The sequence below is a fragment of the Ammospiza caudacuta genome, chromosome 1 (genome assembly GCF_027887145.1).
Source record: "Ammospiza caudacuta isolate bAmmCau1 chromosome 1, bAmmCau1.pri, whole genome shotgun sequence".
Taxonomy (NCBI): domain Eukaryota; kingdom Metazoa; phylum Chordata; class Aves; order Passeriformes; family Passerellidae; genus Ammospiza; species Ammospiza caudacuta.
Genome location: NC_080593.1, coordinates 93,188,970 through 93,205,892, shown reverse-complemented (window position 1 = coordinate 93,205,892; position 16,923 = coordinate 93,188,970). Strand labels below are relative to the sequence as shown.

At 38.1% G+C, this 16,923-nt stretch overlaps 1 protein-coding gene across 2 annotated transcripts in view; it reads left to right on the top strand.

Moving 5' to 3' along the window:
- Positions 1-814: 814 nt before the first annotated feature.
- ELP2 (elongator acetyltransferase complex subunit 2) overlaps positions 815-16,923 on the top strand; it is a 37,792-nt gene continuing 21,683 nt past the window's right edge. For both annotated transcript variants that reach the window (XM_058802400.1, XM_058802391.1), the window contains exons 1-8: positions 815-946; positions 1,058-1,136; positions 2,822-2,907; positions 4,585-4,735; positions 5,934-6,011; positions 9,947-10,011; positions 15,851-15,917; positions 16,774-16,908. In XM_058802400.1, coding sequence (XP_058658383.1) covers positions 815-946; positions 1,058-1,136; positions 2,822-2,907; positions 4,585-4,735; positions 5,934-6,011; positions 9,947-10,011; positions 15,851-15,917; positions 16,774-16,908 — 793 coding nt within the window. The remainder of the gene's footprint in view (positions 947-1,057; positions 1,137-2,821; positions 2,908-4,584; positions 4,736-5,933; positions 6,012-9,946; positions 10,012-15,850; positions 15,918-16,773; positions 16,909-16,923) is intronic.

Here is a 16,923-nt window from a genome sequence, read left to right as displayed (position 1 = left end):
GCAAGTAAAATTAGAATACCTCTGCAGTATTTTTTTTTCTTGATTTCAATTTTTTGTTCAGGAGGGGCAATAAATATATCAAGAATGAAAAAACAAAAATGTAACAGATGGAATTTACTAATTGCTCTGTTCTCATTTTTTTTCCCTGAAAAGCAGAGGTATTCAAACATATTCAGATCAAGCAGTTGAGCCTGGCCATTGCTCAATTGCAAATCCTCGTGCTTTCCATGACAGTAATTTTAGGGACATCATACATGGTTATATTAAATACATCCCGACGTCAGAAACTTAATTTGAGCATGATTCTTTGTCAGCAGGTGTTACCAACTTTTTCCCAGGTGATGGAAGCAGCCCAGGAATGGGGGTCAGTGACACCATCTCTGATACTCAGCTCTCCCACTTGGTGAAGAGCCCATAGGGTAAATCCTACGGGAAATGGCTGAGGGAGCTGGGCTTGTTTCGCCTGTAGAAAAGGAGGCTCAGGGGCAACTTTATTAATCCCTGTAACTCCCTGAAAACAGATTAAGGTGGGGGTACCTTTATTCTCTCAGCGACAGGATGAAACAGCCCTAAACTGCACCGGGGGACATCTAGGTTGGGCACTAGGACGAATTTCTTCACAGGACCCAGGAAAGAGGAAAGTTTTACACTTTTGAAACCCCCGAGGTCTCGGCAAAAGGGGCAAGAGACGCAGAATCCGCCACCGACCCCCCCCCAGCCGTCAGCGCCCTCAGGCCCCGCCCCTCAGGCCCCGCCCCGCGCGGGGTCGTTGCCACGGGAGCCGCGCGGGGTCGCGCACGCGGCGGAGGCCAAGATGGCGGCGCCCGTGTCCGTCTGTCACATCGCCTGCTGCGCCAACCGGGCGGGCGGCGGCGTCGTGGCCTGGGGCCGGGGCGGCCTCCTCGCCTTCGGCAGCTGCCACGACGTCATCCTCTACGACCCGGCGGTGAGTTGCTGCGCTCTGGGGGGGCGCCGGGACCAGGACCGGGACTGGGACCGACACCAGGACCCGGACCGTTCCCTGACGCTCGGTGCTGTCTGTCTGTCTGTTCCGCAGGTGAGGCGAGCGGTCGCCGCCCTCCGCGGCCACGCCGGCAGGGTAAACTGCGTGCGCTGGGTCCGCCGGCGGGACCGCGGTGAGTAGCGAGGCGGTGCCGCGCTGGGCCCGGGGCCGGGGCCGGTTCCCCTCGGGCCGCGGGCGCTGCTGCCCTTGCAGGGCAGAGGAGGCGGGGGAGGCTCGGTTGCAGCGGGGCTGCGCTGTACACTCAGGGAAATGGGGAACTGCGAGCCTTGCAGTGTATCTTTTCGCCTTAAGCCTAGTTTCCAGGAGGGATTTTCACACAGTCAGTTAGTTTGGAAAATGTCTTTAAGATCATCGAGTTCAACCTGTGACCCAACATCACCGTGTCAACTAGACCATGGCACTGAGTGCCACGTCCCTTCTTTCCTTAAATACCTGCAGGGACAGTGATTCCACAACTTTCCTGGGCAGCCCATTCTTCACACCCTTGCTGTGAAGAAATTTTCCTGGATGTCCGACCTAAACTTCCCATGGTGGAGCTTAAGACTTTGTTCTCTCATCCTGTCACTTGCTAGCTGGGAGAGGAGACCGACCCCCACCTGGCTACTCCCTCCTTTCAGGTGGTTGTAGAGAATGGTAAGGCCTGCCCTGAGCCTCCTCTTCTCCAGGCTAAACATGCCCAGCTCCCTCAGCCACTCATGAAGTGTGTGCTCCAGACCCTTATCAGCTCTATTGCCCATCTCTGGACCTGCTCCAGCACTTTAGTGCCCTTCCTGAATTGGGAGGCTCAGAGCTGGATGCAGTACTCGAGGTGTGGCCTCATGTTGACAAACGCCTCTGCAGGAATGTGAGCTGCCAAACCCAGGTGAGCTCTCTGGTGAGGGGATCTCTGCTCCTGCCCCAGGGGCACCCCAGGAGGATGCTTGCCGGGGGCTGTGGCAGCTCACACTGGTCGATGGCTTGTGCTGCTTGTTCTTCCACCAGTCTCTTCAGTAAGGTTTGGAGTTTTGCATGTTTTGACTTGTAAACTGATCTGGAATGCCTTTTCAGCAGTCTCTGAGTGTAAAGCTCTGAAGTGGCATAGAGGTTATGTGCTCGAAAAAAAGAGTCTTCAGAAAGATGTTTGAGACATTTATGAGACTTTTGCTGGATAGTAATTCCAGGATTTAACATTGCTTAGTGCAGGTAATATGTTCTTGGCAATATATGCATAGGCATATATTCTTGCCCTTAGGCATTTCTCACTGAAGAAGAGAAATGTGACTATTAATTAGACGTTAATGTAATGTGCTGCTTCCTTTTTTTGAGAGGTACTGAGGTGCAAACATTAGTTTTTAATAGTGATATAAACTGCTGTCCTTTCAACGGGTTGCACTGAAACATTCTTTTAAACATGATTAAAAAGAGTTATTTTCAGGGAACTTGGGAATTAAATTTTCTTGTGAAGCTTTGAATTCTGTTTGTTTAAATTCTCTTGCTTTATTCTCCTATCTTCCAAAAAGACCAAACAAAACTCCAAAAGATTAATTTACACTGTTGGATTTGGGAGTCTTCTGGAAAGGTATTTTTACCGCTTTCACACAGAACTTTAAATAGTCCTGAGAATTTTCTCCTTACATTTTCTTAGGGAATATCTTTGCTCTAAACCTGTTCTGCACAGTGCAACTCCTATTAACCATCCTTTATTTTGGTGGAAGCTTTGGTTACCACTGATATTTTGTGAGTGGTAACCAGCAGAACTGCTTATGTTGCTGTTACAAAGTTAAGTGCACACCGGACTAACCAAAGCGTATTTTTTAGCTGCTGAAACAGAGTTAATTTCTGGTGGATCTGATAAACAACTTATTCTTTGGGAATGGAAAGACACAGTAACATGGAATAATCAGGTAAGCAGGAATAACCTCTTTTCAAATCTCCTCTGCGGTAGTATCTCACATCACAAATTATCTGTTTTGTTTGTATTTCTGGTTCATACTATTTGTTTCACTTTGAAATTCTTGATACTCTGTCTTGCTATGTATTACTGTAAATGTTGTTTCCTCTTTTCTGTGGTTCATCTTCTTCAAATCAGCGTTGGTAAAGAAATTAACGAACCTGTCAGTCATTGAGTGCATTTGTTTAGGTGTCCAAAAGACTCTGTCTGTCTGTTCTTGACTCATCGACTTTCTGATCTGACATGGCAGTTTTCTTAAAACCTTAAAACCTTCAAACCATGAGGACCATTTTGAGCTGGCATTTTCTGTATCCTTCTTTCTTGTTTCCTTATGTCCATTTCTAGTGATTTCTGGTTAGTCTGTACAACAGTGTGGGTTTGTATATAGATAGTCTGACCAGGATGATATACAAGTTGGCGTAGATGTTTAACAAAAATGAAAATTAAAAAATCTGTGCAACAATTGGCTTTTTTCAGAGAAATGGAGGAAAGTAAGGAGACATGCTAATTTATTATGTCTACTGTAAAATGTAAGGCAAGAGATTCAGTGTTGTGTGAAAGTGCCTTCTAAATGACCTGAAATTTGGATGAAAAAACCACTTTATTGTCTAGCTTTTAATATCTTGCTTATTAAGCACTGGGTTGGGAATAGCTGTGTAGGTAACCCATTTCATCATCTATCTCAAAGTAGGTTATTAGACTTGGCATTTTAAAAGGCATGAGAATGCATAGTAGGGGGAAATGAACCTATTTTCATGGGGGAAAGTTCTCAGAAATGAGTTATTTCTCATCCTGATCCATTTTAACTGTTCATGCATTTATTTAAGTTTACTTACAGACTTTTTAATAAACTTTTTCTGCTGATGTGGTGCACAGCCATATGGCAATAATTTCAAAAGAATGTGGCTAAATGTGCTCATTTTAATGGGAGTTCTAGACTAGTGTAAATTCTTAAACACAAAGTTCTGTATTCAACCAATGAAAAATTCCCACAGAGGCCTACCAGGCTGTATTTTGGAAAGAGATGTCAAGTCTGTCTATGATAAAAATCTGAATAAATGTTGGATGACTTCTGGTTGCAAAATTAAAAGCCTCTCACTTTGATCTTTATGTTTATGAGGAACAGATTGCAAATTGAATCACCTGTATTCATTGTCTAAATTTAGCGGTTTTGTTTTTCATGTTGGCATTTTGAAGGAGTAAAAAGCTGTCTTGGTTTGTGAGAACACACTAAACATTGCTGCTAGAGCTGCTGCAGCTGCTGCTTATTGCATTGTGTTCTCTGCTCTGTCTCCTTCACTAAGGTTCTCCAAACTTTTGTGAGATGTTCCTTAGGGCGAGGGACAAGAGAAGGAGAAAAAGGAAGGAAAACTCTTCCTAACTATCTGTACTGTTTCCAACTTCCCTCAAGGAAGGGTGAGGTTATAGCATAGTGAGGGTGTAGTGTACACAGGAACATTTAATTCTGTTCAGCTGTACGCAAAGTCTTACTAAGTTAATATTCATTGCTGCTGTATCCCTTCTCTGGGTTTCCTGAAATATTGGGTTTTTTTTCCTAAAGTTGCTTTAAAAGTTTTCTCACCTAAGTTACTGGAATTTAAACTTTGTAAAAATTTTCTCATGTGTTCAGGCTGTGAAAAGCATTCCTCTCAAAGGCCACACAGAAGCTGTTTTTGCTGTGGATGCTGTCTGCCAGTCAGATGAACCTGATTTAAATGTGCTAATAGCTTCTGCAGCCTCTGACTCTACTGTGAGAATCTGGTCTCGGCATGGTTCAGAAGGTAACTTTTTTAATGTTAGGGATAACATACTGGCTAAATAAGAATGATGAATACTTATCCATTAGTTATTAAATACTAATATCTTGTAATGCAACTACATTGATTTGTCTTCTGACTTTAGTACATGAAAGCACTGTATTGCTCTTGGAAAGCCTTGGGTCATATTTGTTCTCCAGAATGATTTATCTTTATATTTGATCAGGGATGTGTGGCCTGAATTTACTTTTTTTTTAAATATGTATTCATGTTATGACAATCTGAACCATTGTAATGTGGAGGCAGACTAGCTGTATGCATGTGTGAAGTAGAATTACATAGTAAAATGATTAATGGTGGTGTTAGAAAGATGAAGTTTAATTAGTCACTTGTTTTTTCTTATTGGCTTGAGTCCAATGAAGTTTGGAATCTTGACATTCTGTTAAACTAGGCTCTTGCATGGAAATACAGGAAAACAACATTCTAAAATGCATAAGAAATAAATTGGGTAGATAATTGAGATTTAAGGTGTTGTTTGCTGGTTGAGGTTTAGTGACTGCATTTCCTTAGCTACTTTCTTCCTTCTTGGGTGTATTTGAAGATCTCGTGTTGCCTTGCCTACGTGAGAGAGATGGAGTTGCCAGTCTAAAGTCCCATGTTCTGGAAGGCATTTTTGGTGCTCCCAAAGAACCCCACAAAGTCTCATCTTTTCCATTTTGTCTTACTAGTGTGGTTACAGTGATAGAGGAACTAATTCTTCTGCTGTAGACATTTTTTTCTGCTATTTTCTTGTTTATTTACTAGTTTAATGATTACTAGTTTACTAATTTAATGATTTCCAGGGTCTCAGGGATGTTTGCAGGTTTTTGCTAATTTCTCTAGCTGCCGTTGTAGAAAATGGATTCAGTTTTATTTTCCTTTGTTGTGAATTCTGTTGCCACAGGATATATTTTGTAATATTTATTGCTTCTGGTGTGTTACCACAGTGAAGCTATATAGATTTAACACAGCATTATCTTCTAACCCAACCAACTGGATGAATTTTTATGGCCACACAGAAGATGATATTATTGTTTATGCTTTGGAAAAAATGTAGATTTTTTTCAGCTTCTTAAAATAAAAATGGATGGGAAATTTTAACTGTATAATATAGAAGGAAATGACAGTGTAATTGTAATAGTTACAGTGAATGAGATCAATGCTGTCTGTTCCTGTTTTCCAGCTAAATGCATTGAAATTCTGCAGTTTGGAAATGGATTTGTTATGGATGTCTGCTTATCCTTCTTGCCTGGCAGCGATGGTAAGTAAAGCTGCACATCTTGAATATTAATGCAGGAAGAAAAATCTAAGAAATCCCCCAAACAGATTTTTATTTTGCTAACTCCAGACCTGTGTGCCACAGTTTTTGTTTCCTGTGAAATCTGCTTAAGCTGATTCTTGTACCTAAAGATTTTCTCTGGACTCTTCTCAGTAATTAAAAACAAAGACTGATTACAGTGTCTTCAAAATGGCACTCGGAGTTGCTTAGTTGAACTCCTGCAATAGAAAGCTTTAAACCAGGGTAACAATGCTGTAAATGAATGGGATAGGATGGTGCTGTTAGTTCCACCTGCTCTTTGTGGTGCTGCTGCACATGTTTGTTCTTGTTGTTTGAATTGAAGGGCAAAATTCAGAAAAAATCTGAAGGCCTGCATTGAAAATCATGAGTTCCGAAGCAGTGTTTATCATCTGTTTGTTCAGTCTTAAATGTGAAAAATTTGAAATGCTGAACTGCTTAAACCTGTTTAGTATGGTTTATGTAGGTTTCTGCTAACAGAAATATTAGATTTTGTAGGCTGCCACAGACACATTCTTTTTGTGCAAATAGGTAGAAGCTTTTTTTGGTAAAGCAGATGTATCCTTAAGCCAGATAGATGTGTTTAATTAAATTTGGGTTCAAGTATCATTAGAGTCTTTCACCTGGATGGAGGCCTACCAGGCTCCCAACTGAAAAAGTGCTGAATTTTCTTACTGTATTTGGAATTTTCAGCTCTGCTGCATGCATTCCACACTGATGTGTTGTTTTGATGATATGCTTACAAGCATACCTTTTTCTTTGGCTTTGATAATTCTGTGAGCAATGAAAGCTCTATCACAATGTGCTCTCCTATTTGGAAATGCCAGTGTCTGTTTTCAGAGCATGTCTGATACCAAAAGCAGCATCTGTACCATTAAAGAATATTTACACCTCTCTCTTTTCCAGTAAATGCACTAATGTGCTTGTTGAGGTGCAGTTAAAAGGCTTAAGGGTAAATTAAAATCATTACTGCAAGTGTGAATATTCTTTAGAAGTGAAGTGCCTGTGGTGTCTGAGTATAACATTCAGATTGCAAAACAATAGATTATATCTTCATTTAGGATACTGTACAGGTAAGAAAGTCTCACTGTAACACTCTAGAGTAGTGCATCTGTTCAATATTGAAATAATGTTGTATATAAGAGAAGTAACCATACATTCTAAAACCACCATGAATTAAAATTATCATGTTAGTTCTTAAAACTGTTTCTGAAATTCAAGTTGCATTAAATGTTTGAAGCTTCTTTGAGTGGCAGAATAGCAAGGATTTTGTTTTGCAGAGTCCCCAAAACCAGTGTTGCTTAAAGTTAGATTGAGAGCAGGACAATCTTTTATTATGAACTCTTCCCATCCCAGTTCAGATTATTTATCCAAAGCAGTACAGTGCTCATGAACTGAAAAAAGAGTTCTTTATTTTCTCAAGAGCTGAAATTATTTTCAATTTGCATAATTTCAATTTGCACAAAAATTTCATTTTGTGTGGAATTAAAAAAAAAAATTTCTACACATTTGCCTTTTTTGTTCCAGTTCCAATACAGATGACCTGTGCTAATAAAATTGCAAAGGAACAGTTTAGATTTTGAACCATAAATATATAGAAATATTTCCTGTAGAAATCCGTAAAGGAGCTTTTAATAAAGCATAGCTAGTGTTTTCTCCCTAAACCTGGCATAGTAGTCCATATAGATGAGGCGTATGTTAATTCTGAAATCTAAATAAAGTAGCTAAAATATATTATTAAAAAACACTGCTGATCATTTGTCAGAAACATTAATCTCTAATGGCAATTTGGAATTTTAATGATCTTCAGGGAAAAATGATTAGGATAAATTTAGGAGTTGCTCAGAAATCTTTACGAAGGCTAAGTTGTCAGCTGCACAGGGATTCAAAGAAGCTTTTCTCTTGAGAACAATCTGCATTTCTTAAGTCAGGAGATAAATACAGAATTACTTTTCTGAAAATCATAAACTACATTTCCTGAAGCATTTACAGCAACCTCTAATTTCAGCAAGAAAGTAAATTTAAGGCTTGCATTGAAAATTGATGCATATGCAATGGATGCGTTAACTTTCAGGTAATGTTCCTGAGCCTAGGATTTTAACTGATTGTCCTTGGAAAAAAATTATTAAAAAAAAAATAATTGAACCACTTTTGTCAAGAAGTCAAATAGAGAAATCTGATAGACTGTTCATTAAAACCTGACCAGTCATTTGCAGCTGGAAGGCAACTTAACTACTTCTCTGGCAGCCTCTTTATTAAGGAATTTCTGTACATTTGCTGTTTAGCCTTGTAGAAGAGCTTTTTGCAGTTTTGGTTGCTTGCTTGCTTTTTGCCTTACAGTGTTTGCACAAATTCTGCCTATAAAATGCTGGCAATAGGATTTATTTTTTACAAATCTTGATCAGCTGTTTATCATAGAATCTGATTCTTCCTATGACCTGGATAATTGTCATGATGTAGCATGGCCTCTGACAGTAAATAATTGTCTCCTCAGAAGTGAATTGCAACAGGTGAAAAAAAAAGAGCAAGTCAGAGGGAAAAGCTCTGCTTATCCAACTTACTTTTCTTATTTCCTCTGCAGGAATTTTATCTTAATCAGATTCAAATTCTAATATCTCAAAGCATTTATGTGGAAAACTATATACTAGTCTGGATATATAGATATATTTCTTGATAGAACTTTTTGAGTGAAAGTATTTGCATTTGTCTTCAGCAGCAACTAAATCATAATTCTCTCTTTGGTTTTCTTAATTAAAGTTTCGTTCCATTGAGTAAATATGTTACTGCATTGATGGCCCATAAAATGTTTCTCAGGGAAGAGTGGTGATGTCTTCAAGAACATCCATTGTATTGTGTTTTATGGAAGAAAACGGCACTCCTGCCCAATTTCTGTGGGCCTGATGACCAGGTCTTCATTCAAAGCAGCTCATCACCTTTGATGCAAAGCAGTTTTTTAGACCTATTAAAGAGAGGAGGAGATGGAGGTGAATTGTGACTTAGAGGCTGGAGAGAGGAAGCAAGTGATGGAACTATGAGAATATGGAATGTGGCTGAGAAGTGCAAGAGGAACAGTGAATAACTGGGCACAGATTTGGTACAATTAGAAAGAAGAGATTAGTATAGAGGATAAAGATATTATGAATATTCAAGTTGATTTTTGATCTATCCATAGTAAGGATAAAATTATCTATATGAAGGGATGTCATTGAGGCTTTTTGTTAAAAGAAGTAGCTAATTTTAGTGAAATTTAGTGTCTGGTTTTCTGTCCAGACTTGAGAAATTCAGATGTCTAGCCTTTAACTTATAACTTATTTCTTCATAGTTTTATAATCAATTTATTTGCTTTTACTGTTTCAGTCCCTAGCAGTAACGCTGCCTCTTATGACATATAAAAAAAAAGAAGAGTGAAGTAACTGTTAACTATTTTCCTCATCTTCTTCTGTTGGAGAGAAGAACTAATACACTGCCTAACTTCTCTTTTTTTAACCCCCTCAGACATAACTTTCTCTGGTTTGATTCAATAGACTTACAGGGTTTGTGCATTTTTAAGGTTAGATAGTGGAAGTCAGCTGCTACTCAAGACTTGAGTGGTCTTGAGTGAAAAATTTATTAAAAACTCTAATACTTGAACTTCCTACAGACATACGAGCTTGAGGCAAACTACTCATTTTAGCATCTTAAATATTTATAGATATTATTTGCAGTTCTGTGTTCTTAAGATACTAATTTATTAGACAGCTAATGTAGAAAGCATTAAAAAAGTGGTATCACACTTGCCCATCTGTTAGTATTGTTATATTTTGATATATTTCTATATTGATTTTTATATTATTTATATTTTTTCATGTCCTAGAATATTAGATCTTATAAAAAATTGAAGACCTTCTTTTCCTTTCTAGTACCAATACTGGCTTGTGGTGGTGATGACTGCAAAATAAGTTTGTTCATACAGCAGAATGGTCAGGTAATTACTGTTTTTGTCTCTTGCTTAGAGCATTACTGAATTTTCTGCTTCTTTTCAAATGTGCTGGGGATTTTTTCCAAGTTCTTCAGTAAGTCCTTTCTGTCTCTACGTAGCCATTGCATACAACAACCTTTTTTCAAATAGTTAATCCATTTTTCTAGGTAATGATGAAATACACATGCAGAATATTGAAGTTGAATTCAGTGCATGGAAGTGTTTTTCTTAATTTTTTTCCCCTGTGTAAAGACTCAATTCCCACTGATATAAAATAGCTGCAACTATCCTCCTTTATTAAGTATCCAGGCATTGAGTTATTCATATGGAAATGATGTTACTTTCATTCTATAAATTCTTATAATAAAACTGTTATGACTTCTGAGGAATTTTATGTTTGTTGCTAAGTGTGCCCTTTATGCTTGACTGCTTTTGAACATCCAGAAAAAAGTATTTTTAGGAGTATCTGATCTTATAAAAGTACGTATTTTTCATGTGCTATTTGGAAGCTGGCAATTTTTAGTTTTTCATACAGATGAATATTCCTTTTGAGCAGTAGAGAAACGTTATGTCCTCTCTTGCATCTGTTCAGAGGTTTTGTTAGATTCTAAAGCATGTGTAATCACTGTTTTCCAAAACAGAGCTCAGTATCACTTCTTTCTTTCTCTCACTGCCTTAAAATACCCTTCAAATCACAAATGTTCTCCCATTGCACCAGTGAAGCTACCATTTAGAACCCCCCTTTGAAACTGGCATATATAGAACCACGTAGTCTGCTGCAATTGCTCAGACACACTCCCTTTAGAGATTAAAAGAAGATTTTTTTGGTTGCTGTTGTTGCCAGTAAGAGAAGTACTTCATCCCCTCCTTCTATGTTTAGTGATTTCTTGACCACTGAGGAGAAAAGAAGGGTGCTTGGTTAGATTTTTTTTTTCTTTTTTTGCTGTGTAGCTTATAAGTTATGTCAGTTTAATGAATTCTCTGGGAATTAGCAATGGCAAAATGCCACTATTGATTCTCAATGTGTTAAAGAAGGACTTTTATCTCAGGAATAAAAGTGTGGTTGGTTTTTCTCCTTCAGAGTTGGAAATTTGTTTTCTTGTATGATTCAGGTTAGCAAATTATGTACAGTTTAACTGCCAAAAATGTTCAGAGATACATAACTTATTTTGTCCATTGTTGGCCAAAATTTCTGGTATAACAGTAGTCTGCCATTTTAAAAGTCAGTCAGTCTGTGGAGGGTAAAGGAAGGTACCTTGAATAGACAAGTTCCCTCTTAAGCTTCACAAGCAAGTTTGTGCTGTCTTTTTTTGGAGGTAGGAAACTTGGTTTATGCAAGGGGTGAGCAGTTTTGTTTTGCATGTGTTATTTTTCACAGTTTCAATTTCAGAAAGTATTTTCACCAGCTGTTGTGGCAGAGTCGGTGTTCAGAATATCTCTTAAATGAGGTGGGACTTCTTGTTGATGTCTGTCTTAACTTCCCAGACCATCTCTTCTAGCTAAGTGAACTGTGAAGGCCTCAAAGAGCAGAGCCTGTGTTGTGCTTTACAACTATTAACATAATTAGAACATCCTTGCAAGCCTTCTGACATGAATTCTTGCCTAGCTGCTAAATCTCATTCATCAGGTTTTCTCAGATCTACTGACACCTTTTTTATGGCTTCTTAGTAGTATTAAAGGTATTTGAAGGAAGTGTTATTATAGCCTTGCCATTTTCTACTGGAACTTGGCATAGGAGAGTGATTAGAATCTTAGCTCCTGTGCCATTCCCTTACTGGTAAGGGCCTGTAGCTCTGTTCAGTGAATTCAGTGACTCTTGTAAAGCACTTCCTTTAGTTAACATCCTCAGAAAGGTTGTTATGAATGTGAGTATGAATCCAGAGGTAGAACATGCTTTCATAACAGGGCATTCTTATGAAACTTAAAGGGCACTCACTGTTAGACTCTGAAGGAGGATGAGACATCTTTATTTAGCTAATTCAGGCTACCATTTGGTAAACTCATTAATTTTGCAGTCAAAATTCATTAAAAGCTGCTTGGTTTTTAGAACTGAAAAGTGGGCACACTTTTCATCTTTTGAGACTCCTTACCCACAGATCCTTTACTCTGTTAAATAGTAGAGACAAAATGAATTCTTTGGTTTTCTGACTTGTTGGAGGAGGGTATTGATTTATAAAAGTATCCAGGGAAAAATCTTTCAGAAACCATAATATGTCTCCCTGCTAGGTATATAACATCTACAGATGTGGCCTGTGGTGGGCAAGTAAATAAACCAGCAGATTAAATTAGAGTTGTAAACCAAAACATTTCTATTTGAGCTTTGTTTTTCTGAGAAGATGCTGCACCATGTGTTTTGGGTTCCACCCAAATAGTTTGGCATAGTTGAGAAGTGGAATAGGGGGATGAATCAAAGATAATTCAGGCTCTTTCTAATCTGTTGAGATTAACAGCTGCATAGAGGAGGGATATCACATCTAGTGTCTGCTGGAGAAAAAATGAGAAGACTTGGACCCCTATTGCCAAATTTACCAAACTACTAGCCAGGCTACTAGCCTGGTCCTGAAAGAGATGTGCCCAAACTGTGGGCAGGATTAGTTGTGCAGAGTGTGCTGGACATGTCCACAGCTTCATTAGCTGTGCTGCCTACAGAACAGCTTTATTCTTTGCTTAAAAGGAAAGAGACCAGATTGCTGCTAAGCAACAATGTTCAGAGATTAGGTAAGAGGCATGGGAAAGCCTGTGAAGTAGTCAGACCAGGAGGTTTTGTTGGATTTAACTGTTGATGCTGTAACCTCTTATGTATCCAGTGAGGACTAAGTGGAAACTGAAACAGAGAAGAAATATGAGACTATAAAAACAAAATCTGTAAAAAAAGAGAAGAATGACAGCTCAAAAGACTGGTGTATATAGAACCTAGACAATAATAGAAACTTTGACTGAATCACCTGAAAGTAATGACCATGTGCATCTGCATGAACCTTCATATTGATTCAACTTTAGAACTGAATACATCTGAAGAAACTGAATATAGGATGCCAAGAGACATAAACTTCAAAGAAAAGGGCAAAAACAATACAAAAAATCCTAGCATAACAGCATACACTCCTCCTTGCTCAGTTTCAGTCAACAGTTTTTATTTTTATGGGAACCAGTATCTTGAGAACTTTGACTGAATCGTAAAATCTTAGAATATCTCAGGTCTGAGGAGACCTATAAGGACTGCTGGATCCAACTCCTTGCTCCTCACATAGCACCTAAAATTAAATCATATAACCAAGAATGTTGTGTTCCTCATGCTTCATTTCTGTATGTGGTAATAGCCCTTGTGTTCACCTCTGTTTTCCAGCTACTGTACTGACTCTGCTCAGATTGCTGAAGAGTGGAGGATGTTGTAATAGGGATGGGAAAGCAGCATGAGTCCATTTAAGGGACTGGGTGCATTTTCAGGGGTTTGGGGTATCTCTCTTCAGCCTCATACACCATCTGGTGCTGGTATTACTGCCATCAGTGAGTATGAGGTAATAAAATTGAGCAGCCTCCACCTTAAGTCATGTGAATAGGTCAGTGGGTCTATTCAATGGAAGCATATAAAAATTAGTACAGACTTCTAGCTGACTATTTAAATATGCTTGTTCTGCAGCACAAAAGAACTGCATGCTTGACTTCAAGCTTAGTGGTGCCTAAAAAACTGTTCAGGAGATGACTTAGAAATCTGGGGTGGTATTAATAATCTCAAAATAATTAGTTTTACTTTTTTAAGGGAAAACAAATGTCTGCTTTTCTTAATAGATCTCTTTGATGTAAGATGGGTAATTATAAAAAAACCCACACCACCACACCTTGGAAAGAGAAAATGATTTGATGTGTGTTTAGGTTAATATTAGGGTCAAGTTTCAGGATATGCACACATTATTTTAGTGTTAAAGAAACAATAAAAGAGAAGGATGTTAACAACAGTTCAGCCTAAACAAATCTTTCAGTTAGAAAAAAAGTTACCAACTAACCTTAATGACTGTAAAATGCAGAGCATTTTCTCAAAGATCATATACATGAATAAATAAATGTGTTTTATCTATTATCTGATAATAGAGGGTATTTTGTCTGTATAGCCAGAAGCATGTAATCTTCAGAAAAATCTTTAGGTTACTGTTTCATGTCACTTCCTGGACTGTTCCTTGCTGCCTTTACACGTAACCCGTTTGGTGTTTAACTTAAACGTCTCTCTGGAATGCCCTATCTAGAAGTGCCAGTGGCTGCAGAAGTGACCAGCCAAATGAGGCTTAGGTGGCTGTGAGAACACATTCTTAAGACCTAAACTTTCTGGTTTGGAAGTATCTGATCAGCTTAGTCTGATCATGTGTCCTGTTCTGGTCATGTATCTCATATATAGATGGCTCTGTAATTTTAGGGATGTTTTACAAGGGCATGGAGTTACAGGGGATGGGGCAATGGCTTCAAACTGAAAGAGGGTCGGTTTATAGTAGCTATTAGGAAGAAATTCTTTACTGTGAGACTGGAACAATTGCCCAGATAAGTTGTGGATGCCCCATTCCTGGAGCAGCTTGAGGTCGGGTTGGATGGGCTTTGAGCAGCCTGGTCTAGTGGAAAGTGTCCCTGCTTATGCCTGGAGAGGGTGGATCTAGATGATCTTTAATGTCTTTTCCAAATGAAACTATTTTATGATTGTGACTGCAAATGTGTGATGAGAAGAGGCAGAGTAACACTGTTTGATGGGAAGATAGTTTTGGGGAATATCAGAAATACTGGATCAAAGAGAGAGGCACCAATTTCTGAGTATGGATTCTTTTTCATACACATTTTTCATTTTTCTTTTTCCCTGTCACAGATTGGAAGAGAGACCTCAGTTGCAGACTTGTACTGATAGCAAAGGCTGTCATTTAGTCATAGTTCTAAGTAGGCCTGGGTAAAGGATTTAGTAGAATATAATGCCAGAAATAATGTGATGAGTTATTCATACTAAACTACACTAGTGTTTTAACTGTAACAGTTACTTCAGACATTGGAATTCAACTTGGAATACAGAAATGTCATGGAAATAGGGCTGTTTCTGGGCAAAGAAAAACAGAAATGGGTTAAATTCTAAGTAAGGAGTAAACAGTTGTACTTGAATCAAAATAAACCAGTAATGTTACATATGTTATAAATGAGCATAAATTACTAGTTAAAGTTCTTAAAAGAGAATCCAGACTGTGTTTGATTTCTGGTGTTCCTGAGCCCGTGTTCATGTAGAGTTTTCCATCAGCAGTTCTTGATGTATACCTTCCTTAGAAATTTTTCAATAAACTTAAGAAACATAGAGAATATTTCCCGTGCCGTAACTGATTCTTATTATTAATATTCTATTATAAATATAAATTAATTCTTGAAAATAATGTCAAAGCATTTGCTTTTCTTTTTGTGCTTGATTTTACCTGTATTCATTTTCTTCATCATCTGCAGTTGTATCCACTTCACACAAATACAAGAAATTGTCACATCAAACCTGCATTATGCTATTCTTTGTGTACCACAGTAAGCCTGATAAACTTTAAAAAAATTTCAACAGTATCATAGAGAGATTGTAGTCTCTTGAAGGTGTGCACCCTAAGTTCACACCCTTTCCTGCTCATATATGTGTTACCTGTGCTTATCCAATGGTGGCAAAACAAAAAAGGCTCGTCTCAAATCTGTGTGTGAATTACAGTCCTTAGTCGTGGTTAATTTTTTTTTCTGTTTCAGATAATAGAAGCTATAAATATAAAGGACTTGAAAAAGTAAAGCTTATTGCTAGTAAGTGCATGGTCATTAAGTGCATTTCTGTGATGTAACAGGATTTTTTATTCAGTTTCAGAAAACGTTAATACTCCCTGGCCATGAAGATTGGATAAGAGGCGTTGAGTGGGCAGTCTGTGGTCAGTATGCAAGATGAATAAAGTGCAATAGTGGTTTAATGGCAGTACTAGTGTTTTACCCCTCCAAGAGTTGACCTTGATGCACTGTAGCACCTAAGCTCTTGTGGTTGTGATGTTTGTTTTCCTGAGATGGTGGTAATTAATATTAAAAATCAAGATGAGACTTTGTATCCTTTTAAAACTTTTTTTCTTGCTTGTTTCAGGTATGTTTACCTAACTGGTACTTAAATGCAAACAAATTGGTGTTTTAGCAACTTTTCCTTTTCAATATACAAGTGTCTGTATCTGACTGAGGAAGAGTAGGGGGAAATAGTACATTTACATTTTCTTTTCTTGCTTCCCCTCCACCCCTTTTTTTTTTTAATTGGGAAATTACAAGGAAAATCTTTTCAGACATTAAGTAATCAAATAGTTATTGCAATGACACAAAAAAAAAAGGAATTTGAGGATGCTACAAGACTGACAAGACTGGAGAAAAAAAGGAGGAAAGGAGATTTTGACAAGTGTTGAGACTGATAGAATTCCAAAAGCAAAGGCCCATAAATAGTAGGGAAGTGTATGTATAACATGTACAGTGCTTACGATATCTTTCACATCTTACAATCATGGACATATTCCTAGTGTATTATAAAATAGTAGAGAATTTGAATTGTAGTAAGGAAATTTGAATTTGAATGGTAGGGAAAGTGAAGTGATGTTGAAATAAAAATTATTTTTTTAATGATACTGTGTACAATAGGAAAAATTGGGATAATGCTCTTAGGTGCATGTATGGAAAGATGGTAGGTTAGTCATAGCAGTGATTGCAATGAAAATATAGCTCTATTTTTTTCCTTCTTTTTCTGAAAACAAATAGGTGAAGACCTTTTCTTAGCAAGCTGTGCTCAGGACTGTTTGATAAGAATTTGGAAAGTATGTACAAAGTTAAAGCAACTTCCAGAAACTGAAGATGATTCCATAAAACTGAAAGAGAATATTTTTACTGTTAAAGGTAGGTAACAGCTAT